Source organism: Rana temporaria, chromosome 8, assembly GCF_905171775.1.
Source record: "Rana temporaria chromosome 8, aRanTem1.1, whole genome shotgun sequence".
Classification (NCBI taxonomy): Eukaryota; Metazoa; Chordata; class Amphibia; order Anura; family Ranidae; genus Rana; species Rana temporaria.
Window position 1 is genome coordinate 179,184,550 of NC_053496.1, and position 26,709 is coordinate 179,211,258.

The window sequence follows — 26,709 nt, forward strand, 5'->3', positions numbered from 1 at the left end:
CGGAAGCGCCCCTAGCGGCCAGCGTAAATATGCACCCAAGATACGACGATGTAAGAGACGTCAGTCGTATCTTGGACAGATTCTGGCGTATCTGATTCTTTGAATCAGGCGCATAGATACGCCGTCGTAAGTCTGAATGTGAGGCGTCGTATCTGGAGATACACCGTCGTAAGTCCTTTCTGAATCTGGCCCTATTTTTCCAGCATAAAGGGCTTCCCGGAAAATTGGGACCAATTGCGCATTTGACGGTGACGTCATTTCTCAAAAAATGAACGATTGCACTGAAACGAAGGAGGTAGGAAGCCATCTACACACAGCAACTAGTTGACTAGTTTAGAATGAGCAACATGCTGGAAATGTAACTACCGTTAAACCTGGAAACAATATTACTAGCAAAGATAACAATAGATTGTAGAAAAAATAAAACATGTCTCTTTAGCCAGAAATATAACAGCAATACGCTAGTAATAAACAAAGTAAACAATAAAGGGTTCAGGGTTATTAACTAAAAGGTGAAATGCAGGAGAACGTAGAACAAAAAACAGTAAAACAGTCCAACTAATGCAGAAAACAAAATTCCGGAATATGATGGGAAGTATTTTCAGGAGAGCGTGGGATTCCAAAGGTTTAAGGTTGAAGGTTTGGTATAGTGTTTTCCATTTTTGGAGTTGCTGGAAAGTACTAAAACACAGCATATACAAGAAAACATCAAGCAGGCATCTATTAAAATGGACATTGTCTCATTCAGTAGCAATATAAATAAATGAGATAGGAGGTCTCATTTTCTATTTTTTTTGCAAAAAAATTATAAAAATTAAAACTATTAAATTATATTATTCATGGCACTGTAAATAAATAGATAATTGGAAAGAATTACAGCGCTCACAAATAAGTACAATAAAATAAATTGCAGACAATAAATGCAATAATTCATAAACAATTCATGAGAGTCCGAAAATTGTTGTTTTGGAGCACAACTGACAACTTCCGGTTGGTACGTGATTCAAATTGGGGCCACATTGTCTATATAAGCACAAGGACTCACAGCCCCAGATGACGTCTGAGTAGACAAAACGCGCTGGTTGAGTCCTGCAACCTCATTGCGCTATTTCATGTCTCTGCAAGAGATATTTGCTGAAATGCGAGTGTTCTTGCTTTACCTTTTTATTAAAGGGGTTGTAAAGGTAAAATTTTTTCCCCTAAATGGCTTCCTTTACCTTAATGCAGTCCTCCTTCACTTACCTCATCCTTCCATTTTACTTTTAAATGTCCTTATTTCTTCTGAGAAATCCTCACTTCCTGTTCTTCTGTCTGTAACTCCACACAGTAATGCAAGGCTTTCTCCCTGGTGTGGAGAAAGCCTCTTGAGGAGTGAGGGGGTGAGCAGGAGTGGCAGGACGCCCACTAACACACAGCTCCTTTTTCTATCTGCAAAGTAGAGAGCATCCTGCCACTCCTGCTCGCCCCCTCAAGAGGCTTTCTCCACACCAGGGAGAAAGCCTTGCATTACTGTGTGGAGTTACAGACAGAAGAACAGGAAGTGAGGATTTCTCAGAAGAAATAAGGACATTTAAAAGCAAAATGGAAGGATGAGGTAAGTGAAGGAGGACTGCACTAAGGTAAAGGAAGCTATTTAGGAAAAAAAAATTGTACCTTTACAACCCCTTTAAGAGGTATATGCCCCTTTAAGTCCACTGTTTCCAGTAAGCCTCAACATAATCAGTGGTGGTTTTCCTTGCCAAATTTTCTTCTGTCCTGTTTCCATGCATGCCTCAGTGATGACAGCGTCTTTCTTTTAGACACATGCCGCCTTCTATAACACTGCAGTGAGAGGAGAGCCTCCACTGCACTTATTGGACCGCTTGTTCCAATGGTGCTTTACCATTGGTCTAAGGCTCCAAGCTGTCCATTGAGCTTGGTGTCTCTAAAGCCCCATACACACGGTAGGACTTTTTGACAACAAACTTCAAAATGAGCATGTTTTCAAAAAAATCCGACCGTGTGTACGCTCCATCGGACAAACTTTTTCGGTTTTCATCAGACAAAAGTTCGCTCTGCAAAACGGACAAACTTTTCGGCAACAAAAGTCCTACGGTGCAAAGTCCAATCGTGTGTACAGAAATCTATCGGATTTTGTCCGAAGTACAAACACGCATGCCCAGAACCAATGTTAAAATCAACCAACAATAGCAGAAGGTGGTGGTAAAGAGCAGAAAAAACATGTGATGTTGGGAACGTTTTGGGAAAGTTTGCAGAAAAGTCCTGCCGTGTGTATGCTATGGGTTTGCCCGGCCAACTCCAACTTCAAACAAAAAACCACGGAAAAGTTTGTTTGAAGTCCGATCATGTGTATGAGATTTTACAATAAGTGAGGAGAGGCACTGTGAGCTCACCCTCTCAGTCCGCTGCAAACAGAGTGTGCCAGCTTGTATTTAAACTGGCCGCTCTGTATGTAGCATCTGACAGGCTACGCAAGGAACACTGTATCTCCATTGGGGAAAGGAACCCCCACATTTTTACCAGTGGTGGGGTAGTGACCCCAGGTCGCCGATCTATGACCTTCGATGCTTCCCCTGACTGCATGTCCCTGATGTAGGGTGCTCGAGAAAGGAGCTGGAAATGGGAACGGGGGTGTGGGAAGCAGGGCTGCACTTCAGATGTAGAAATAAGCAATAAAACAAGAGACTACACAGAAGAATGTCATCCCACGAAATCAAAAAGGTTTGTTTTGTACACCAAATCTACCTACCTGATGATGGTGGGGGATGGTGTGACCTTCCTGTGTGGAATCCCGGGAATACAGAGGACGGGGACATCTCTCTGGTGGGTTCCCATTACTGGATCCATCTGTAGGAAACACACACACTGACTGAATACATTGTTTCTATGTTTTTATCAGATGATGGGGGATCTAGGTGGACCCTCCGTACTGCTCTCTCCTTTACAATAATGTCTCCTCTTACCCGGTGATGTGAGGGGCGGCTGATTCTCCATCATGACGTCCTTGTAGACATCATCAGTGGCGTTGCTAGGGGGGTGCGGGGGGTGCGGGCCGCACCAGGTGACACCCACTAGAGGGGTGACACCATCCCGATTTAAAAAAAAAAAAAATTTTTTTTTTTTTTTTAGCTGACATGACCAGAGGTGCAGGTGGCTATGAGATGTAAAGGGGGCCAGTGATGCAGGGTGCTGTGTAATGTAAAGGGGTCCAGAGGTGCAGGGTGCTGTGTAATGTAAAGGGGTGCAGAGGGCTGTGTAGTGTAAAAGGGTCCAGAGGTGCAGGGGGCTATGTGATGTAAAGGGGTGCAGAGGTGCAGGCGGCTGTGTAATGTAAAAGGGGTGCAGTGATGCAGGGTGCTGTGTAATGTAAAGGGGTCCAGAGGTGAAGGGGGCTGTGAGATGTAAGGGGGTCCAGTGATACAGGGTGCTGTGTAATTTTAAAGGGGTCCAGTGATGCAGGGTACTGTGTAATGTAAAGGGGTCCAGTGATGCAGGGTGCTGTGTAATGTAAAAGGGGTGCAGTGATGCAGGGTGCTGTGTAATGTAAAGGGGTCCAGAGGTGCAGGTGGCTTTGTAATGTAAAAGGGTCCAGAGGTGCAGGGTGCTGTGTAATGTAAAGGGGTGCAGAGGGCTGTGTAGTGTAAAAGGGTCCAGAGGTGCAGGGGGCTATGTGATGTAAAGGGGTGCAGAGGTGCAGGCGGCTGTGTAATGTAAAAGGGGTGCAGTGATGCAGGGTGCTGTGTAATGTAAAATGGTCCAGAGGTGCAGGGTGCTGTGTAATGTAAAGGGGTGCAGAGGGCTGTGTAGTGTAAAAGGGTCCAGAGGTGCAGGGGGCTATGTGATGTAAAGGGGTGCAGAGGTGCAGGCGGCTGTGTAATGTAAAGGGGTCCAGTGGTGCAGGGGGCTGTGTAATGTAAAAGGGTCCAGAGGTGAAGGGGGCTGTGAGATGTAAAGGGGTCCAGTGATACAGGGTGCTGTGTAATTTTAAAGGGGTCCAGTGATGCAGGGTACTGTGTAATTTTAAAAGGGATCCAGTGATGCAGGGGGCTGTGTAATGTAAAGGGGTCCAGTGATGCAGGGGGCTGTGTAATGTAAAGGGGTCCAGTGATGCAGGGGGCTGTGTAATGTAAAGGGGTCCAGTGATGCAGGGGGCTGTGTAATGTAAAGGGGTTCAGGGGTGCAGTTGTGGAGAGGGGTACACAGTAGTAACAAAAAGATATTGAAGGATGCAGAGGTATGCAGGGGGCACAGTGGGGTGTTTTTACATTTTAACGTGGGGGGGGTGCCAGATATTGGATCCGCCCCGGGTGCCAAATGCTCTAGGTACGCCCCTGGACATCATTATACCTGAGGTGAAGGTCTATATATCCCCAATGATCAATCTATATACTTGAACAGTTTCTGTATTTAGTGTTCATTACTCACCTGTGCTGATATCTAGAGAAGGTTCCTCCTTTTTAGTTTTCACTGTCATCCCATCTTCCCCTGTAGCCACAGTCATCACCTCTTCTTCCTCTTTAACCTCATCTTTCACAGACATCTGTTCTTCATGCTAAAAAAAAAACAACTTAGAAATGTGAAGACCAATAGGCTGAGAGATGAGTATAATGTCATACAGTCTAGAGTCACTTTCTGTGTTCTTCCCATCTACCTGATGATGGTGAGGGATGGTGTGACCTTCCTGTGTGGAATTCTGGGAATGCAGAGGACCTCCCTCCTCCATATACATCTGAGCTTCGCTCATCCACGGATCTTCTTTTTTAATCTCAACTTTGATGTCTTTCAGTTCTTCATCCTAAACTCAAAGGATGATGGTATAGATTTATACAAAGGAAGAAAAGATTACATAGAAGAATGTCCTCTCCTAGATTGGAATTATTTTTGGTTCTAGCAGTTCAGTCTCACCTACCTGATGATGGTGGGGGATGATGTGATCTTCCTGTGTGGAATCCTGGGAATACAGAGGACGGGGACATCTCTCTGGTGGGTTCCCATTACTGGATCCATCTGTAGGAAACACACACACTGACTGAATACATTGTTTCTATGTGTTTATCAGATGATGGGGGATCTAGGTGGACCCTCCGTACTGCTCTCTCTTTTACAATAATGTGCACCACCCTACAGTTTGGGCCCCAATGTTAGCTGGGAATACAGAGGTTGGGGACATCTCTCTGGTGGGTTCCCATCACTGGATCCATCTGTATAAAACACACACACTGACTGAATACATTGTTTCTATGTGTTTATCAGATGATGGGGGATCTAGGTGGATCCTCCGTACTACTCTCTCCTTTACAATAAAGTCTCCTCTTACCCGGTGATGTGAGGGGCGGCTGATTCTCCATCATGACGTCCTTATAGAGATCCTTGTGTCCTTCTAAATACTCCCACTCCTCCATGGAGAAATAGACAGTGACATCCTGACACCTTATAGGAACCTGACACACACAATGATACAGTCACCATCCAGACCCATTCCTTGTCTGTTACTGGATAATGTCCCAGAATTCCCGGCACCGCTCACCTCTCCTGTCAGCAGGTCAAGAGCCCTTTTAGTTACTGGAATCTTCTTGGCACTGGTTACTTCTGTTGTCAGGTAGTGAGGTCACGGTGGAGGCACTGTGATTGGTGATGTCCTGTGAAAATGACTGCTGGGTGTTAATGGACCACCAGATATTTTCTTCACTTTTTTAATGTAAAAAGAGAAAGTAACAATTATAACTACAGACTTCCCAGAATACTCCTCACTTCTTCCTGATCTATACAGGACTCTCCTCTCTGTAGACGGATAATAAACTGAGAATTATCTGGACTGTACTGGGATGAATAATATTCCTCCAGAGTTCTGAAATTATTGATTTATTATAAACCAGAGGCTCTGGATGGACAGTTGGATAAATGGTTCTATATTTAGGAGGTATCCAGTCTATAAACCAGAGGCTCTGGATGAACAGTTGGATAAATGGTTCTATATTTAGGATGTATCCAGTCTATAAACCAGAGGCTCTGGATGGACAGTTGGATAAATGGCTCTATATTTAGGATGTATCAGGTCTATAAACCAGAGGCTCTGGGTGGACAGTTGGATAAATGGTTCTATATTTAGGATGTATCCGGTCTATAAACCAGAGGCTCTGGGTGGACAGTTGGATAAATGGTTCTATATTTAGGATGTATCTGGTCTATAAACCAGAGGCTCTGGATGGACAGTTGGATAAATGGCTCTATATTTAGGATGTATCTGGTCTATAAACCAGAGGCTCTGGATGGACAGTTGGATAAATGGCTCTATATTTAGGATGTATGTCCTGGACATAAAAGACACAACAATGACTATGGAGGAAGAGGATGGACACGACAGGGGGTTACTGGGTTTAAATAGAAAATAATATATTTTCCTGGTGCCTTCCCGCCCGCCTCACAGCCTGTCAGGTCTTATGCCTCGTACACACGATTGGTTTTTGTGACAGTAAAAGTGCGATGTGAGTTTTTTGTCAGGAAAATCATCCGTGTGTAGGCTCCATCACACTTTTTCTGTGAGAATTCCTGCCAAGAAAAGATTGAGAGCAGGATCTCAATTTTCGTGACAGGAAAAAATCCTGTCGTGAATCGCATTCGTCTGTATGCAATTACGACACGCAAAAATCTGCGCATGCTCAGAATCAAGCAGAAGAGCCGAACTGCCTATTGAACTTCATTGATCTCGGCTCGTCGTACATCATCGCGTTCTTGACGGTCGGGATTTCAGCCATGATCAGTGTGATCGTGTGTACGCAAGACAAATTTCATCCGTTTTTGTGCTCAAGAAAAAAAAACGCAGTTTTCTTGTCGGAAATCGCGATCGCGTGTACGAGCAATAACTCTCCGGGCCCCGGCTACTACTGGGTGGGAAGCGGAGTGAGATCACTCCGCCAGGGAAGGCAAGGAGATAGGCAGGCAGCTGGCTGGGACTTGAGCCAAGGCAGAAGAACATGCAAGCGGGAGCGGAACGGCCATGCACCCGAAACGGAATAAATATTCCCTCTAAGACTAAATCTGTCCCCGTTTTTGTCCCTAGATTGCATTTGAATAGGGGGTGGGGCAATTTCAAAGACAGTCAGTGCGGAATTATAAAAAAAATATCTGAATTACACCCCCACTCTGCCGCTCCTACTAGCTTGGGGGTGTATTTTTTTCATTATGTTTTCCCCTTTCTGATGATCATGTGCTGGTCGGAGCAGCAGAGTGGGGGGGTGTAATTCAGATAATTATTTTTTTTTTTAATTCCGCACTGACTGTCTTTGAAATTGCCCCACCCCCTTTTCAAATCCAATCTGGGGACAAAAACAGGGGACAGACTTAGTCTGGGACAGTGTCCTCAATCCAGGGACTGTCCCCGGAAACCGGGGATGTCTGGTCACCCTATACTAGGGTTGCCACATCATCCCTTTAATCTAGAACACATATTAATTACACAGGTTCTGTGACTGATTAAAGCGGGAGTTCACCCATAAATTTTTTATTACCCTTAGATGGATGCTCATTTTGGGGGAATCGGCTAGATGTTTTAAAATCCGAGCAGTACTTACCGTTGTAGAGAGCGATCTTCTCCGCCGCTTCCGGGTATGGGTCTTCGGGAGTGGGCGTTCCTTCTTGATTGACAGGCTTCCGACGGTCGCATCCATCGCGTCACGAGTAGCCGAAAGAAGCCGAACGTCGGTGCGGCTCTATACGGCGCCTGCGCACCGACGTTCGGCTACTTTCGGAAAATCGTGACGCGATGAATGCGACCGTCAGAAGCCTGTCAATCAAAATAGGAACGCCCAGTCCCGCAGCCCATACCCGGAAGCGGCGGAGAAGATCGCTCTCTACAACGGTAAGTACAGCTTCGATTTTAAAACAACTAGCCGATTCCCCTAGACAAACTGAGCATCAGACTAAGGGTAAAAAAATTTATTTCCGGGTGAACCTCCACTTTAAGGTGGTAATTTAAACTCACTTGGTGCCTTATCTGCATTAAATCAGCCTCAGAACCTGTGTAATTAATATGTGTCCTGAGTTAAATGGATGATGTGGCAACCCTATAGCATACACATGGGCGGATAAACCAACCATGCGTATGCTGCCATGGATAGGCACCAGGAAAGAAAAATTACGGAAAGGTAAGTAGTCAATTTTCCATAATTACCTCCTCTACTATCAGTTCCAGCAATGTCTCCTCTCTACTTGTTCCCAACCCGCTTGGCACTCCAAACTTAATTATAGAAAACATCACTTCCTGGCTTCTCCTTAGATCACTTCCTGTCTTCTCCTTACATCACTTCCTGTCTTTTACTTATATTATTTCCTATCTGGGCTGTGCGTTCCACTGACAGACAGGAAAATTACGGTAAGTATTTGATACAATTTTTCATTTTCCTTTCCATCATTAGCATACAAGGTGGCAAGATGAGACAGGATGTGATATCAGCAGGGGGTGGCAGCTATGAAACCCAGACAGGAAGTTACAAGCGCCCTTACTCTGAAGCTGACATGGGACCCGCCCATTCACTGGCAACTTCTCATTCCTCACATATCAGAACAGGAAGTGACACTTCTGAGCAGACGGCGGTAGACGTCCTTGGACTCAATAAGGAAAATAGGCACTTCCTGCCTCGGGGACACCACAAGCGGCTGAATTATAACGTCAAACTGGCATCACTACATATAAATATCACATGACATCACAGCCAGCTTACGTAACACACCTATACATGCCGCTAATGACTAAAGCATGCACAACAATATGCGCCATTAAAAAAAAGCACATAAATGTAAAAAACACAACTACATCTTAATGCACAATAAAAAGAATAGCATAAAAAGGATACGAGGAAAGAATAAATCCTTTATGGCACTGTGGCACTGTGATAGGGACACCTGATGTAAGGTGGCACTGTGATAGGGACACCTGATGTAAGGGGGCACTGTGATGGGGACACCTAATGTAAAGGGGCACTCTGATGGGGACACCTGATGAAAGGGGGCACTCTGATGGGGACACCTGATTTAAGGGGGCACTCTGATGGGGACACCTAATGTAAAGGAGCACTCTGATGATGGCACCTAATGTAAGGGGGCACTCTGCTGGGAGACAACAGATGAAAGGAGGCCATCTGATGAAGAAACCTGATGTAAGGTGGCACTCTGATGGGGATACCTGATATAAGGGGGTACTCTGACCGATGGGAACTGATTTATGAGGGTAGTTTGATGGGGGCACCCAATGTAATGAATTACTGAGGTAGGGGCACCTGATGTAAGGGGGAACACTACAGGGGACATTTACAGAGTGTGTGGAGGAAACAGTAAGAAAAGCGCCAGAGAGCCCGGCTTGCGCCAAAAAAAGGAAAGACACAACAATCTTTCATGGCACAAACTTGTGATTTCGGACCTCGGTCACAATTTTTTTTAGTGACCAGACTTCCTTAAATTTGAATTTAACTGCTTGCCAACCGCCACACGCAGATATACGTCAGCAGAATAGCATGGGCGGGCAAAAAAACGTATATATACCTCTCCTTTAAGAAGCGGTCACCGCAAGTTCCGTGACCCCGACCACGGGGCCCGCTTACTCGATGTCCGCGGGCATACCCACGATCGTGTCATGATGAGTAAGAAGGGTGAAATGCTGATGTAAACAAGCATTTCCCCAGTCTTGCTAGTGACAGGACACTGATCACAGCTCGCTGTTATTCGGAAGCTGTGATCACTGTAGTGTCACACACAACCCATCCCCCCTACAGTTAGAACACGTCCCTAGGCACACTTAACCCCTACAGCGCCCCCTAGTGGTTAACCCCTTCATTGCCCGTGTCATTTTCACAGTAATCAGTGCATTTTTGTAGCACTGATCGCTGTAAAAATTACAATGGTCCGATGTGTCCCCCATAATGTCGCAGTGACAATAAAAATCGATGATCGCCGCCATTACTAGTAAAAATAAAAATGCCATAAAACTATCCCCTATTTTGTAGATGCTATAACTTTTGTGCAAACCGATCAATAAACGCTTATTGTGATTTTTTTTACCAAAAATATGTAGAAGAATACGTATCGGCCTAAACTGAGGAAAAAAACTTTTTATATATATATTTTTTGGGGATATTTATTATAGCAAAAAGTAAAAAATATAGAATTTTTTTCAAAATTGTCGCTCTATTTTTGTTTATAGCGCAAAAAATATAAACCCACAGAGGTGATCAAATACCACCAAAAGAAAGCTCTATTTGTGGGGAAAAAAGGACGCCAATTTTGTTTGTGAGCCACGTGGCACGGCCGCGCAATTGTCAGTTAAAGCGACGCAGTGCCGAATCGCAAAAAGTGGCCTGGTCTTTGACCAGCAAAATGGTTCCGGGGCTGAATTGGTTAAGGTATCAGCACTGATCACTGTATTAGTGTCACAGTCCCACTATAAGTCGCTGATTGCCACCCTTCCTAGTATTTGTATAATTTATAGATGCTATAAGTTTCACACAAATCTGTCAATATACACTTATCGGGATACACTTTTTTCAATGCATTCTGATAACCCCACTTCTGAGATCTGTCACTCATTCTCTTGTGCCAATAGACTATAAACTACAGCATTGTCTACCAAGATATGGTGGCATCCAAGTACCGGTGGGCATGCTTGTCTGGAAGAATGCTCCAAGAAGAAGCTGTCAAATGATAAAAAAAAAACACAGGCTGCAGTGCGTATTTTCTCCACAAGGTGGTGATCTCGTTTATTGTCATTGGAACGCAAGAGACAGGAAGTGATAGAAGGTACAGACAGGAAGTGATGTCATCTACAGACAGGAAGTGATTGTAAACCAAGGACACAGGAAGTCCCAAGTGAGAGGAAATTTGGGAGGAAGCCGAGGTAGAAATTCCTTCAATCAGCAGGGAGGGAAGGTAATATAAGATATTTTATATTTATCTCGATTAATAAAACACAGACCTGACCGGAGAGGTGAGGAGGATTCTGGGATGTCACATGACATCACTCTTATCTCTATTAATAAAACACAGACCTGACCGGAGAGGTGAGGAGGATTCTGGGAGGTCACATGACATCATTCTTATCTCTATTAATAAAACACAGACCTGACGGGAGAGGTGAGGAGGATTCTGGGAGGTCACATGACATCACTCTTATCTCTATTAATAAAACACAGACCTGACCGGAGAGGTGAGGAGGATTCTGGGAGGTCACATGACATCATTCTTATCTCTATTAATAAAACACAGACCTGACCGGAGAGGTGAGGAGGATTCTGGGAGGTCACATGACATCATTCTTATCTCTATTAATAAAACATAGACCTGACCGGAGAGGTGAGGAGGATTCTGGGAAGTCTTTGATTATTTTCTCATGGTCCATTAAAACCCAACAGTTATCTTCATGGGGCATCACCCATCACAGTGTTTCCACCTCACTGTCTGACACCTGAGAGAAAAGAAAAGAAGATTCTAGAAGTCACCAACAAGATCATTGATCTGCTGACAGGAGAGGTGAGCGGTGCCGGGAATTCTGGGACATTATCCAGTAACAGACAAGGGATGTGTCTGGATGGTGACTGTATTATTGTGTGTGTCAGGTTCCTATAAGGTGTCAGGATGTCACTGTCTATTTCTCCATGGAGGAGTGGGAGTATTTAGAAGGACACAAGGATCTCTACAAGGACATCATGATGGAGAATCAGCCGCCCCTCACATCACCGGGTAAGAGGAGACTTTATTGTAAAGGAGAGAGCAGTACGGAGGCTCCACCTAGATCCCCCATCATCTGATAAACACATAGAAACAATGTATTCAGTCAGTGTGTGTGTTTCCTACAGATGGATCCAGTAATGGGAACCCACCAGAGAAATGTCCCTGTCCTCTGTATTCCCAGCTAACAGTGGGGCCCAAACTGTAGGGTGGTGCACATTATTGTAAAGGGTAGAGCAGTACAAAGGGTCCACCTAGATCCCCTATCATCTGATAAACACATAGAAACAATGTATTCAGTCAGTGTGTGTGTTTCCTACAGATGGATCCAGTAATGGGAACCCACCAGAGAGATGTCCCCGTCCTTTGTATTCCCGGGATTCCACACAGGAAGGTCACACCATCCCTCACCATCATCAGGTAGGTGGGACTGACCTTGTATACCTAAACATGCATTCTAAGCTACTGTATGATACAACATTGGCATAGAAAGGAGTTTGGGACTTAATATGAAGCATGCGGCCGAATTGAACAACATGAACAGAGAGTGACTGGTGGGTATACAAAGATAGCCTAATCACATAGTGTTATGGCATGTACATAATAGCCTAGCGTCATTATATGGTTTATTAACATAAGAATCACATGGTAAAAGGATAACGTTGGTAACGTGAAAGTACATGATATAAAAGAAGAAGGAAACCACCAGATTCTAAAATCCTGTGTTCGCATATTGTAACAGGTTCAAAAACAACTTGGTATTGGCCAATAAAACCAACGAGATAATATGCATATTGTAGAATATCACTCTTGAAAAAAAATCGTACTAAAGGCATCTTGACGCGTTTCATGGATAATCTCCAGTCTTCAGGAGCCGATGCAAAAATCTATAAATATAACATCAAATTATTTGATGAGACTGGCCAATAAAAGGAAGGGGGAATTGAGAGAAGGGGGGGCTAATGCCCGGTACACACGATCCGATTATCGGACGAACGATCGTCCGTTTTTTTTTGTATGCCAATCTCACATCGAATCTGATGAGTTTACTAAAGTCACGAAAATTCTCGTACGGCAGAATAAAAATCGGAAGTGATGTCATGTGTTGTAATGCATTTGTATTACATTTTTGAACGACAGCTGTAATGATTAAACGAAAATCGTACGATCTGGCAAAAAAAATTCCGTGCGCGTCCGATCGAATAATATCGGATGAACTGTCCTGATCGGCTCTCGAATGCTCTGTACTAGCGATCCGATTATTGTACGATCGTTTCGAAAGCGTAATTTTTCGTACGGTTTTCGGATCGTCTGTACGGGGCTTAAGGAGGGAAGTGGAACAGAAGTTGGTGTAAATAATAATGCCTCGTACACACGATCGTTTTGCATACAAGCTGTCTTGTATACACACGAACACACCAAATTCCGACCGTCAAAAACGCGGTGACGTACAACACTACGACGAGCCGAGAAAAATGAAGCTCAATGCTTCCGAGCATGCGTTATATTGTTTCCGAGCATGCGTGTTTTTTTCTCCGTCGGAATTCCATACAGACAAACGGAATTTCCTATTTTTTGTTCTCTTTCTAAGTCCGTCAGAATTTCGGACGGAAAAAAGTCCGATGGGGCATGCACACGGTCGGAATATCCGATGAAAAAATTCCGTCTAACTTTTTTCATCGGAAATTCCTACCGTTTGTACGCGGCACAAGGGTTATATCTATAGATCACCCATAGACAACTTACAGATGAGCTGTGAGCATATGTGACAGCGCAATAGGCTGAGATTGACTTGGGGAAGGTATCATCATTGTATACCCACCAGTCACTCTCTGTTCATGTTGTTCAATTCGGCCGCCTGCTTCATGCAAAGTCCCAAACTCCTTTCTATGCCAATCAATGGGGATGGAGGCACTTGACGGCTCATGCCCTGGTCTCATATAAAGTCCCAAGCCCCTTTTTTCCCTTATGATACATTATTCTTTGTATGTTCTTGTTTCTTGGGGTTCAGGATGAAGAACTGAAAGACATCAAAGTTGAGATTAAAGAAGAAGAGAGGTTGGTGAGTGGAGATCAGCAGTCTATGGAGGAGGGGGAGAAGATTATGGAAAGTAAACAGGAGGAATCTTCTCTACATAAGGACACAAGTAAGTCATAAACACTAAATTCAGAAACCGTCCACATTGTTATTTTACTTCTATGAATATAAAGAATGTATACATGGGTTAAAAAAAAGACGTGTTCACCTCAAAAGAAAAAAAAAAGAATGGTTATCACAATTTTTTTTCTCGTTGTGATCTTGACAAAGTATTTCCCGATCTTTCTATCCAGAGAATTCTCTCTGCTCTGCTGAAGCCACAGCTGTAAAATCCAGACAGTCAGCCAAGCATGAGAACATTCTTTATCAGTGGAGCCATAAGTCTAAACATTGTAACAATTTGTCTTTTACATCAAAAGAATAGACTTCTGTGCGTAAACTAGGAAAGTTTAACCACTTAAGCCCCGGACCATTTCGCTGGCCAAAGACCAGGCCACTTTTTGTGATTCGGCACTGAGTCGCTTTAGCTGACAATTGCGCGGTCGTGCGACGTGGCTCCCTAACAAAATTGGCGTCCTTTTTTCCACAAATAGATCTTTCTTTTGGTGGTATTTGAACCCCCAAACATTATATATATATTTTTTACTAGAGACCGTAGAGAATAAAATGGTGGTTGTTGCAATATATTATATCGCACTGTATTTGCACAGCGGTTTTTCAAATGCTATTTTTTGGGAAAAAATTACTTTTATTAATTAAAAAAAAAATAACCAGTAAAGTTAGCCCAATTTTTTTTGTATAATATGAAAGATTTTATGCCGCGAGAATCGTGATCTTTATTCTAAGCAAAAATCATTTTGGCCAGAATTGTGCAGCTCTAATGCCACCTACACACGATCGGAAATTCCGACAAGTAAAGTTTGATGTGAGCTTTTGGTCAGAAATTCCAACCGTGTGTAGGCTCCATCGGACTTTTTCTGTCGGAATTTCCGAAAACAAAAATTTGAGACCTGGTTCTCAATTTTTCCAACAAGAAAAGTTCTTGTCAGAAATTCCTATCGTCTGTATGCAAATCCGACGCACAAAAAAAAAACACGCATGCTCTGAATCAATTTGACGCATGCTCTGAATCAGCGAACTTCATTTTTATGGGCTCGTCTTACGTGTTGTACGTCACCGCGTTCTTGACGTTTGGAAATTCCGACAGCATTTGTGTGACCGTGTGTATGCAAGACAAGTTTGAGACAACATTCCATCGGAAAAAATCCACAGTTTTGTTGTCGGAATTAGGGGAAAAAATCGATTTGAATCGAGTTGCGAGGCAAATAGGCAAATTTTGACCAAATCTATTTTTTTTTTCACATAGGACCGGTGCTCCGCGGACTAGGCTGAAGCCGTGGCCCCGCCTAAAAAATCCTGCCCGCAGCACACCGCGATCACGGCGAGCTGTGGGCAGGATTTTTTAGGCGAGGCCGCGGCTTCGGCCTAGTCCACGGGCGTTTCCCAGGATCGCGGCGAGCTGTGACCAGAATTTTTTAGACGAGGCCGCGGCTTCGGCCTAGTCCATGGCCTTTTCCCAGGATCGCGGCAGCTAGGCCAAAGCTGCGGCCTCACCTAAGAACTTAGGACTGGTGCAAGGTCCATCAGGAAGAAAAACTTGATTCAAATCATAACTCGAGTTTTTAGGTGAGGCCGCGGCTTCGGCCTAGTCCACTGCCTTTTTCCAGGATCACGGCGGACTATGCCAAAGCCGCGGCCTCACATAAGAACTTAGGACCGGTGCAATGTCCACCAGGAAAAAAAACTTGATTTAAATCGTGACTCGTATTTTTTAGGCGAGGCCGCAGCTTCGGCCTAGTCCGCGGCCTTTTCCCAGGATCTCAGCGGACTAGGCCAAAGCCGCGGCCTCGCCTAAGAACTTAGGACCGGCGCTGTGTCCATCAGGATAAAAACACATGACTACTAGATGCAAGACTTGAAAATAATATATAAACTTTTTTATGTGTTTTCTTACAGATGAACGTGTTTTAAATATCTTGGAGGGAGGTCCGATGTTCTCTCAGGATTATAAGGCAGAAGATGACATCACACAACGTTCTCCAGGAGGAAATCCCGTTACTTGGAGTACACATCCCACACCTTACCACATGGAGCGATCAATGGATCCCTCGAATCCTGAGGACACTTCTGACCATTCTCAAAATATGACTCCTGATATCCATCTGAGACCTCAGAGTGCGGAGAGATCCACCGATCTATCCAATCCTGAGGAGTCTTCTTTATGTGATGGAGGTCACTCTCTATGTGATGGAGGTCACTCTTTATGTGATGGAGGTCACACAGGAGAGTGCTCATTGTCCTCTTTGGATTGCGAGGAATCTCACACTAACAGACCGCTCACTAAACAGCCGAGCAGTCTCTCGCACGAGAACCCCTTTTCATGTTCCGAGTGTGGGAAGTTTTACCATTCAAAACAAAGCCTTCTTATGCATCAGAGAATTCACACAACGGAGCGCCCGTTTTCATGTCCGGAGTGCGGCAAATGTTTCATAAATAAACACCACTTTGTTGTCCACCAGAGGACTCACACGGGTGAGCGGCCCTATTCGTGTTCAGAGTGCGGGAAAGGTTTCACTCACATAGGAAACCTTCTTACGCACCAGAAAATTCACACGGGTGAGCGTCCTTATTCATGCCCAGAGTGCGGGAAATGTTTCACTCAGAAGGCAAGCCTTCTTAGACACCAGAGGAGTCACACGGGTGAGCGCCCCTATTTGTGTTCAGAGTGCGGGAAACATTTCAGCGATAAGCAAGTACTTCTTAGGCACCAAAGATTTCATACAGGGAAGGGGTCGTATTCATGTTCACAGTGCGGGAAGTGTTTTATTCAAATGAAAGAACTTGATAAACATCGTAGAATGGATCACGCTAATCTTCAGGAACCATCCACACTACCTACAGCTCCACATCCAGGATCTCACTATATGGAGAACTCACAAGATCCATCTAATCCTAAAGAACTTTCCTTAGACTATGAAGGAGCTCACAGGGGACAGATTTCATTGTCCTGTTCAGTGTGTGGGAAATGTTTCACTAGAAAGGGTGACCTTTTTAGGCATCAGAAAATTCACACAGGTGAGCGTCCTTATCCATGTTTAGAGTGTGGGAAATGTTTCAGTGAAAAGGGGAACCTTCTTACGCACCAGAGAATCCACACAGGTGAGTGTCCTTATCCATGTTTAGAGTGCGGGAAGTGTTTCAGTGAAAAGGGGAACCTTCTAAGGCACCAGAAAGTTCACACAGGTGAGCGTCCTTATTCATGCTCAGAGTGCGGGAAATGTTTCTCTCAAAAAGCAAGCCTTCTTGGGCACCAGAAAAGTCACACAGGAGAACGTCCCTATTTATGTGTGGAGTGCGGGAAATGTTTCACTGATAAAAAAGTCCTTCTTAGACACCAAAAAATTCACACAGGGGAGCGTCCTTATTCATGTTCAGAATGCGGGAAAAGTTTTATTGGGATGGGTGAACTTCGTGTACATGAGAGGATTCATACAAGGGAGAAACCCTTTTCGTGCTCAGAGTGCGGGAAATGTTTCGCTGAGAAAAGAAGTCTTCTTAGACACCAGAAAAGCCACATGGATGAGCATCCTTATTCATGTTGAGATTGCGGGAAATGTTTCACTTGAGAAAGGCCAACTTCATAGACACCAGAAAATTCACACAGGTGACAACAAGCCCCATTCATGTTCGGACATTTTGTTTGCTTCTCCCAGTCAAAACGTGGAAAAGAGCTCAGTTCAACCTCTGACCCCATAGAGAGAGCAGATCATTCTATAATGGTGGACAACATCGTGAGGAGAACAGATCGTCCTCCAATGATGAACAACAACGTGAGGAGAGTAGATCGTCCTCCAATGATGGACAACAACGTGAGGAGAGTAGATCGTCCTCCAGTGATGGACAACAACATGAGGAGAGCAGATCATTCTCCAATAATGGACAACAGCGTGAGGAGAGCAGATCATCCTCCAATGATGGACAACAGCGGGAGGAGAGCAGATCATCCTCCAATGATGGACAACAACGTGAGAAGAGCAGATCAGCCTCCAATGATGGACAACAACATGAGGAGAGCAGATAATCCTCCAATAATGGACAACAATGTGAGGAGAGTAGATCGTCCTCCAATGATGGACAACAACGTGAGGAGAGCAGATCGTCCTCCAATAATGGACAACAACGTGAGGAGAACAGATCATCCTCCAATGATGGACAGCAACGTGAGGAGAGCAGATCGTCCTCCAATGGTGGACAACAATGTGAGGAGAGCAGATCGTCCTCCAATGATGTACAACAACGTGAGGAGAGCAGATCGTCCTCCAATGATGTACAACAACGTGAGGAGAGCAGATCGTCCTCCAATGATGGACAACAACGTGAGGAGAGCATATCGTCCTCCAATGATGGACAACAACGTGAGGAGAGCAGATAATCCTCCAATAATGGACAACAACCATGAGGAGAGCAGATCATCCTCCAATAATGGACAACAACGTGAGGAGAGCAGATCGTTCTCCAGTAATGGACAACAACGTGAGGAGAGCAGATCATTCTCCAATGATGGACAACAACGTGAGGAGAGCAGATCAGCCTCCAATGGTGGACAACAACGTGAGGAGAGCAGATCGTCCTCCAATGATGGACAACAACGTGAGGAGAGCATATCGTCCTCCAATGATGGACAACAACGTGAGGAGAGCAGATAATCCTCCAATAATGGACAACAACCATGAGGAGAGCAGATCATCCTCCAATAATGGACAACAACGTGAGGAGAGCAGATCGTTCTCCAGTAATGGACAACAACGTGAGGAGAGCAGATCATTCTCCAATGATGGACAACAACGTGAGGAGAGCAGATCAGCCTTCAATGGTGGACAACAACGTGAGGAGAGCAGATCGTCCTCCAATAATGGACAACCACATGAGGAGAGCAGATTGTCCTCCAATGGACAACAATGTGAGAAGAGCAGAGCGTCCTCCAATGATGGACAACAACGTGAGGAGAGCAGATGATTCTCTAATGGTGGACAACAACGTGAGGAACACAGATCAATCTCTAATTCTCTGATTAAAGACAATAAAGCTTCCCTTCTAGATGGAAAGGTGTAATGTATATCTTGTACAGGTCAATGGTCAGAGGAGAATATGGTGGCCCTCGGGGTTGGGTTGGAGAAGCTCCTCCACTTATTGCAACAATATTTATCAACAATCTCCCTCAAGAAATCTATAATGATAAATTAATTCCACTTTTTCTTATGATGGCTTTTTATAGTGGACAGATTACACAAGGGAAAGCTAAACACCTGAAAGACAACAAGTGTAATGTACTCCTATGTAGGATGACTGTTGATTAGCTTACTTTTAATTAGATCACTTTTTAACCACTTAAGGACCGGGCCTGTTTTTTACACTTGGTGTTTACAAGTTAATATCAGTTTTTTTTTTTGCTCAAAAATTAGACACCCTAGAGAATAAAATGGCGGTTGTTGCAATACATGATGTCACAACGAATTCGCGCAGCGGTCTTACAAATGCACTTGGAAAAAATACACTTTTTTTTAATAAAAAAAATCAGAAAAACAGTAATGTTAGCCCAATTTTTTTGTACATTGTGAAAGATGATGGTACGCCAAGTACATGTCACGCTTCAAAATTGCGCCCGCTCGTGAAATGGCGACAAACTTTGACACTTAAAAATCTCCATAGGGCGACGTTTAAAAATGTCTGCTATCTGCTGCCATAACCCTGGTATTCTACGTCAAAGTACCGAAGTAGAACAGCGGTCCGTAAGTGGTTAAATGGGTTACTGTTAGCTGATAATTAGATATATTGGAGATATTACTGTTTACATTTTTCATTGTTTAGGATAATGTGATCAAGCTCTTACCTGATTTTGTGTGGTGTATATATTCTGTGTGAATTTACAATAAAGAAATGCATTAGGTGAAACATCTTTACAGCTCCTTTAACATCAGGGGCAATCAAAGGGTTTGTGCTAGGGAGTGCTTACTACCTGTGTGGGGGAGGTGCTTGTACCGTGGCAATACAGGATCACATTTTTCCCTTGTCCCAGAACGGCGTTCTGCCTTGTTTACATAGGCCGATCGGCCTTCTCCCTCTGTCCCAAAAGATTAGTGGGCGCCTGCAGACATTGCATTCACCAGGCCTGCTGATTGGCTCCCGCATACTTGCCAACATTCTATTGTACTCTACAGGTACGCTTTTTTTTTTTTTTTATGTAGGAGTAGTATGGTTGTAATTAGGGGTGGGGCATTCATTTGTAGGCGTGGCCTAGCTGAAGCAGGGAAAAATGCGCCACGCTTAGACCGCTGCAGCAAAAAAGGGTGTGGTTATAATTATGTTAAATATTGGGCGTGGCTTAAAGGGGGTGTGGTTAAAAAGTCTGAGATGCCTTACATTGTGGAGAATCTAATAATATATAGGGAAAGAGGGAGGGAGAGACACTTTTAATTACTATTGGGGCAAACAAGAGTTTTTTCTTCAACTCATGCAGCTTGCGGAGCTGCTCCATGCCACAATACTGCAAGCACGGACGCTCCTGAACACAGTCCTCCAAACTTCTTTGCCCACTTCAGCCTGTGCCAGCACCCCATTACACAATCCTAGATTATTATTACCATCCCATGTAACATCTGGTAATCCTCCCAACCATGGGAGAGCTGACAAAGGAAAGGGGGGTCAGCAGGATGGAAGACTGGGGGTCAGTTTCCTCCCTTCTGCTGACTCCTGTACTCTGCCCTACTGACCCTTGGTCCTCTATCCTGCTGACCCTTGTACCTTGCCCTACTGATCCCTGGTCCTCCATCCTGCTGACCCCATTTTCTCTGTCCTATTGACCTCCTTTCCTCCATCCTACCGACCCCTGTATGCTACCTTACAGACCCCCCCCCTGTCTTCCATCCTGCTCTATTGACCCCCTGTCTTCTGTCCTGCTGACCCCTGTACCTTGCCCCACTGAGCCCCTGACTTGTTTCCTGTTGTACCCTGCCATACTGACCCTCTGTCTTCCACCCTACTGACTCCGTCTTCCATCCTGCTGACCCCATTACCCTACCCTACTGACCCCCTTTTCCTCTGTCCTGCTGACCCCTGTACCCTGCTCTACTAACTCCCCTTTCCTCCATCCTACTGACCCCTGTATGCTACCTTACTGACCCCCTGTCTTCTGTCCTGCTGACCCCCGTACCCTGCCCTACTGAGCCCCTGACATCCATCCTGCTGACCCCTGTACCCTGCTCTACTGATACCTTGTCTTTTATCCTGCTCTACTGGCCCTCTGTCTTCCGCCCTACTGACTCCGTCTTCCTTACTGACCCCCTGTCTTCTGTCCTGCTGACCCCCGTACCCTACCCAACTGACCCCCCTTTCCTTCATCCTCCTGACCCCTGTACTCTGCCCTACTGACCCCCTGTCTTCTGTCCTGCTGACCCCTGTACACTACCCTACTGAACCCCTGGTTGTGCCCTATACACGGGCACAACCATCCCTATACACAGGCACAACCACCATCCCTATACACGGGTGCAACCGACCCATATACACGGGCAACAAACAACCAATGAGAAACTGACTTTCCTTGGTCAAGAAGGAGTGCCTCAAAGACGGGTAGCACACTGGCTATCATGACAATACATGAACAACTATCCCTATACATGGGCACAACCATCCTTATACGCGGGCACAACCATCCCTATACACGGGCAACAAACAACCAATGAGAAACTGACTTTTATTGTTCGAGAAGGTGGGCAACAAAGACAGGTAACACACTGGCTATCATGACAATACATGGGCACAACCAACCCTATACATGGGCCCAACCATCCCTATACACGGGCACAACCACCATCCCTATACACGGTCACAACCATCCCTATACACGGACACAACCATCCCTATACACTGGCACAACCACCATCCCTATACACGGGCACAACCATCCCTATACACGGGCACAACCATCCCTATACACAGTCACAACCATCACTATACACGGGGACAACCACCATCCCTATACACGGACACAACCACCATCCCTATACATGGGCACAACCATCCCTATACACAGTCACAACCATCCCTATACACTGGCACAACCACCATCCCTATACATGGGCACAACCATCCCTTTACCCGGGCAACAAACAACCAATGAGAAACTGACTTTCATTGGTTGAGCTAACATAATACAATTACCTAAATTTTTTCGCCTCAGTTTTACAAAAATTTTACTAAATTTATTCCACGTTTTATTGTATGTTATTCAGTTATTCTAAATTCTATAAAAAAAATAAACAAGAAAACTTTTCAAAATTCTCTTCTGAGTCCTGCTTATTTTTTTTTTTTTTACGAAAATTGTTTGATCATTGGTGATTGGAATGTTCTTGGTACCTAAAGTGATTTATTGTAGTGGAGAGGAAGGTCCAGAAAGTTAGCCACTTGCCTACTGAGCAGGTCCTCTTTTTGGAGAGATTTGGGGTCGAGTAGACAGGTCCTCTTGTAGACAGTTAGTAAACGGGTTCTCTTTTTGGAGAGATTTGGGGTCTAGTAGACAGATCCTTTTTTTGGAGAGGTTTGTGGTCTAGTAGACAGGTCCTCCTTTTTTTTTTTTTTTTTTTTATTATCAAAATTTTTATTAATTTTTCAACATTTCCATTCAACAGTATGTTACATTATATCACACCATTGTACAATAAACATCCTTATCTGTATCCCATCCCCCCCCCCCCCCCCGGGGAAATAACGAGAGGAAAATAAAAAAAGGGGGAGAAATTATTCCCCCCCCCCTCACTTATTCCCAGCGGCTCTCTCCCCCCCCCTCCATACACCAAAAAAAAAAAAAAAATTGTGACTCCTTGGATATGAGGCTTCTAAAAAGCCATTCTATAACTTATTCCCCATTATTCCTTGTTAACCCATCCCCTAAAAACACTTTTACCAAGTGTTTAAAATCTGAGGCCGCCAGAAGGCCATAAAACCACTAATGACTTACACCCCCCACTTTTTATATCCCACCCTTCTTCCCTTCTCTATTCCACACACAAACCCTGGAGAGAGAAAAAAAAAAACACACACACACCTTATTATGTAATATATCCCCTTCCCACCCTCTGTGTGCCCCCCCCCCCCCCCCCCCCCAGTGCCGCACGGGAATTCTTATTGAGAGCTCAAAAACAACAAAAAAGAAAAAAGAAAAAAAATGAAGAAGAAAAAGGACAAACAAATTAGTCTCCACCCCCCCCCCCCCCACAACAGGCTGTCCACTTACATTTTCCTACAGCTCCTTAAATTATTCAATCTCTAGTGAGCATTTTTCCCATTCTGACCATATTTCTCTAAACTTTTCCTTTCTATCTTTAACCCTGGAAATCCATCTTTCTGCCTCCATAATTAAATTCACTTCTCTCTTCCATTCAAGAAGAGTTGGCCTTTTATCCTGTTTCCATAATCTAGGTATTAATAATTTTGCCGCATTTAATAAATGAGGCGTAATACTCTCCTTATATGATCCCATGGACCTCACTGACCCGTGGAATAGGAAGTTTAAAGGTGTCAGTTCTATTTCCTCGCAAGATAGCCTTCCAACCCAAGGGGCAATCTCTTGCCAAAATCCTCTAATCTTTGGGCATGACCACCACAGGTGGAGTAGGGTGCCCTCCTGTCCACATCCCCTCCAACACCTATTGTCCGCAAGCCTATACATCTGTGCCAATCTTACTGGGGTTCTGTACCACCTAGATAGAAATTTATAAGACATCTCTTGAATCTGTGAGCTTACAGATGTATGGTGTGCGGAATCAATACGTTTTTTAATTTGTTGCGTGGTAAACCTGTGATTTAGCTCTCCTTCCCAGTCTCTAATGTAGTATGGTGTTGTTTTTCTCCGTGTCCCTAGGATTAATCTATACATTTGAGACAGTAAGTGTTTGCCCCCCCTAATCTTTACACATCTGGTTTCAAATATGGTAAGCGAGTTAAGAGGCCTTATCTTGGTTTTCCACTTTTGAAAGAAGCACCCTAATTGGTGGTACCTCCACTCCACCATTGGGACTGTTCCCAAGCTCTGTCTCAATTCAGATAAGGAGATCAGGGTTCCGCATGGGGCGAATTTGCCGCATGTGGTATCCCCGTCTATCCCCCATGCCTTCATTGATCCTACTTCCTCACCTGGGGGGAACCACGGGAATCCCTCCAGAGGAGCCAAGGGGGATATCCCAGGGGCATAATCTCCTGATTGATTTATTTTATCCCATATCCTTAGTGTATTATTAGTTAATGGTGACATCCATTTTGAGGGTCCTCTTTCTGTCTTCGGTATCCAAGGAGCTTCGTATGGAATAAAAAATCACTAGTTTACTTAGGGACGCATATAACGCCTGACCCTAAACTTCTATATGACCTGAATTATGGTACCTTAATGGAAGGGGTAAGAGAGGATCTTCAGAAATGGAAGGGGCAGTTTTTAACTTGGTTTGGAAGGGTGAATGCAATAAAAATGAACATATTACCTAAAATAATTTATGTCTTACATACAGTGCCAATTCCCCTCCCACAGGGTTTTTTTTAAGGGTATACGGAAGGCTTTTGTTTCCTTTGTGTGGAATGATAAACGACCTAGATTAGCCTATGAAATTTTGTGTAGAGAAAAGTCAGAGGGTGGAGTGGGGCTGCCAGATGTAACATCATATTATAGGGCAATGGCACTAGTACGTATACTAAATTGGAATCACGATTACTCAACTAAAATATGGGTAAAATTAGAGCATACAATGGCAGGAAGGAACCTAGCAGGAGACAGGTCCTCTTTTTGGAGAGATTTGGGGTCTAGTAAACAGGTCCTCTTGTAGACAGGTAGTAGACGGGTCCTCTTTTTGGAGAGATTTGGGGTCTAGTAGACAGGTCCTCTTTTTGGAGAGGTTTGTGGTCTAGTAGACAGGTCCTCTTTTTGGAGAGATTTGGGGTCTAGTAAACAGGTCCTCTTGTAGACAGGTAGTAGACGGGTCCTCTTTTTGGAGAGATTTGGGGTCTAGTAGACAGGTCCTCTTGTAGACAGGTCCTCTTTTTGGAGAGATTTGGGGGTCTAGTAGACAGGTCCTCTTCTAGACAGGTAGTAAACAGGTTCTCTCCAAAAAGAGTACCTGTCACGACTCATGCTGTCACATGCTGTCACACGTCAAAGTAGTGCAGGGACCCTTTTTCAATGTCGTTAATTTTCAAAGTCGCGTAGATGGGAACGGGTGCCACTGAAATCAATGGGCTGAGACTTGACATGCGACTTTATGTCTCCAAAGTCGCATGACAAGTCGCACTAATGCATACTTGCCAACTGTCCCGTTTTTAAAGGGACAGTCCCGTCAAATAGGACCTAGTCCCGGCTAATTTAGCCTGCCGGGACTTGTCCCGGCTAGTGGGGAAGGCAGGTGCGGCAGTATGTTTATATATCTCCCTGCAGTCCCCGGCTGCCTGGTCCTGACTCCTGATACACACAGTGCAGAGTGAGACGGAGTGAACTGAGCCCGCCCCCCTCCTTCTCCTGCTGTGTGATGTTTCCTGTGTACACAGAGGAGGGGGAGGAGAAGGAGGCTCACCACGCTGCTGCTGAGAAAAGCTGCTCGTCTGACAAGATGACACATGTCCTAATGCAAAGTAAGTGAGCCTTCCAGAGGGGGAGGGAGGGGGTCATGCCTACGGGTTACAGTTTACTGTGAGTAATTTTGGGGGAAAGGATATGTTCTAGGGGGCACTTTATGATGTATGCTGCAAGGGGGCTTGGATATGAAATCCACCCCCTTAGCACATATTCCTCCCCCCAAATTAAAGCTGCTGTCTGCCACAGAGGGGGTGGCCCTTGGCATCCCAGAAGAGATGTGGCAAATTGCTCCAGGTGCCCATACTAATGCCCCCTTTCCAGGCAAGTTAGCAAAGTGTGGGTTCCAGGTCACAGGTCCAGGTTCACACTGAAAAACACAGGAACACGCTGTGCGATCTGTGCAATTTCAGCCCAATTATGTCCGCACACGCTCTGCCCATCTCCTGTACCATGTCTGCAGTCTCTGACTTAGGATGAGTTCCAGCGTTTTCACACAGCCCATGTGCAGAGCCCACCAGGAAGTCAGCACTGCGCTAATCACAGGCAGTGAGTCATAGATGTACAAGGCAGGAGGCGTGCTGATACTTGTAGTCCTTTATATTGGACCTTCCCTTACCCTAAGGACTTCCTCTCCCCTCTTACACAATCACAGAGGTTGTATCAATTTCCTGTAATTCTCTCTTTATTGAGTAGACCCTATAATCCAGTGGTCTCAAAGTACCGGCCCGCGGACCAGTTATAAATGGCCCGCAGGCAGGGCGGAAGTGGGGGGAGTAGATTTCCTTCACATGCAGAGTAGCGCAGGAAGCGTCTCTGTCATAAGTTCACTTCTCTGTCTCGCGCTGCGGTTGCTCCCCGCCCCCCCCCCCTCTCTTCTCGTCCATCCCTATTTTCTTGTGATATCACCTGGGATGGACGAAAAGAGAGGGGGGGCCGCCGGGGGGCGGGGAGCAACCGCAGCGCGAGACAGAGAATCGAACATATGACAGACGCTTCCTGCGCTACTCTGCATGTGAAGAAAAACAAGTAAACGCTGACATGTACACTGATTGTGCCCCATGTGCTCTGTTTTTTCCCCATGTACCCCGATTGTGACCTCATGTTCCCCATGTACCCCGATTGTGACCTCATGTTCCCCATGTGCCTTAATGTGCCCCATGTACCCTGATTGTACCCCGATTGTGCCCCCATGTACCCCGATGTGCCCCATGTACGTGCCCTCATGTACCCTGTTTGTACCCTGAATGTGCTCCGATGCGCCCCATGTGCTCTGATGCGCCCC

General features: G+C 44.9%; 2 protein-coding genes, 1 long non-coding RNA gene and 1 pseudogene across 4 annotated transcripts in view; 2 read left to right on the forward strand and 2 right to left on the reverse strand.

The window, feature by feature from the left end:
* Nucleotides 1-4,941, reverse strand: part of LOC120910197 — a 35,840-nt pseudogene extending 30,899 nt beyond the window's left edge.
* The window catches only part of LOC120910546 (zinc finger protein 850-like), a 1,103,195-nt gene that overhangs the window by 686,969 nt on the left and 389,517 nt on the right, over nt 1-26,709 (forward strand).
* LOC120910266 lies at nt 5,401-8,422 on the reverse strand. Of its 2 annotated transcripts, none has more exons than XR_005741472.1 (3): nt 8,171-8,422; nt 5,528-5,639; nt 5,401-5,441 (listed from the first exon to the last, which is right to left on the reverse strand). It is a non-coding gene; the product is annotated as an uncharacterized LOC120910266 (long non-coding RNA). The 2 variants fall into 2 exon arrangements; XR_005741471.1 differs by having other exon boundaries at nt 5,528-5,651.
* On the forward strand, nt 13,688-17,706 carry LOC120910034 (gastrula zinc finger protein XlCGF26.1-like). The gene is made up of 3 exons (XM_040321882.1): nt 13,688-13,862; nt 15,770-17,452; nt 17,663-17,706. The coding sequence occupies exons 1-2, from the start codon at nt 13,703-13,705 to the stop codon at nt 17,413-17,415; spliced, it is 1,806 nt and encodes a 601-aa protein (XP_040177816.1). The 5' UTR covers nt 13,688-13,702; the 3' UTR covers nt 17,416-17,452; nt 17,663-17,706.

What these genes read in the sequence shown, in the direction of transcription:
- LOC120910034 (XM_040321882.1), top strand. Translation starts at nt 13,703, where the DNA reads ATGTTCTTGTTTCTTGGGGTTCAGGATGAAGAACTGAAAGACATCAAA. An exon ending in TTCTCTACATAAGGACACAA is followed by an intron (nt 13,863 to 15,769) that starts GTAAGTCATAAA and finishes GTTTTCTTACAG; the next exon opens with ATGAACGTGTTTTAAATATC.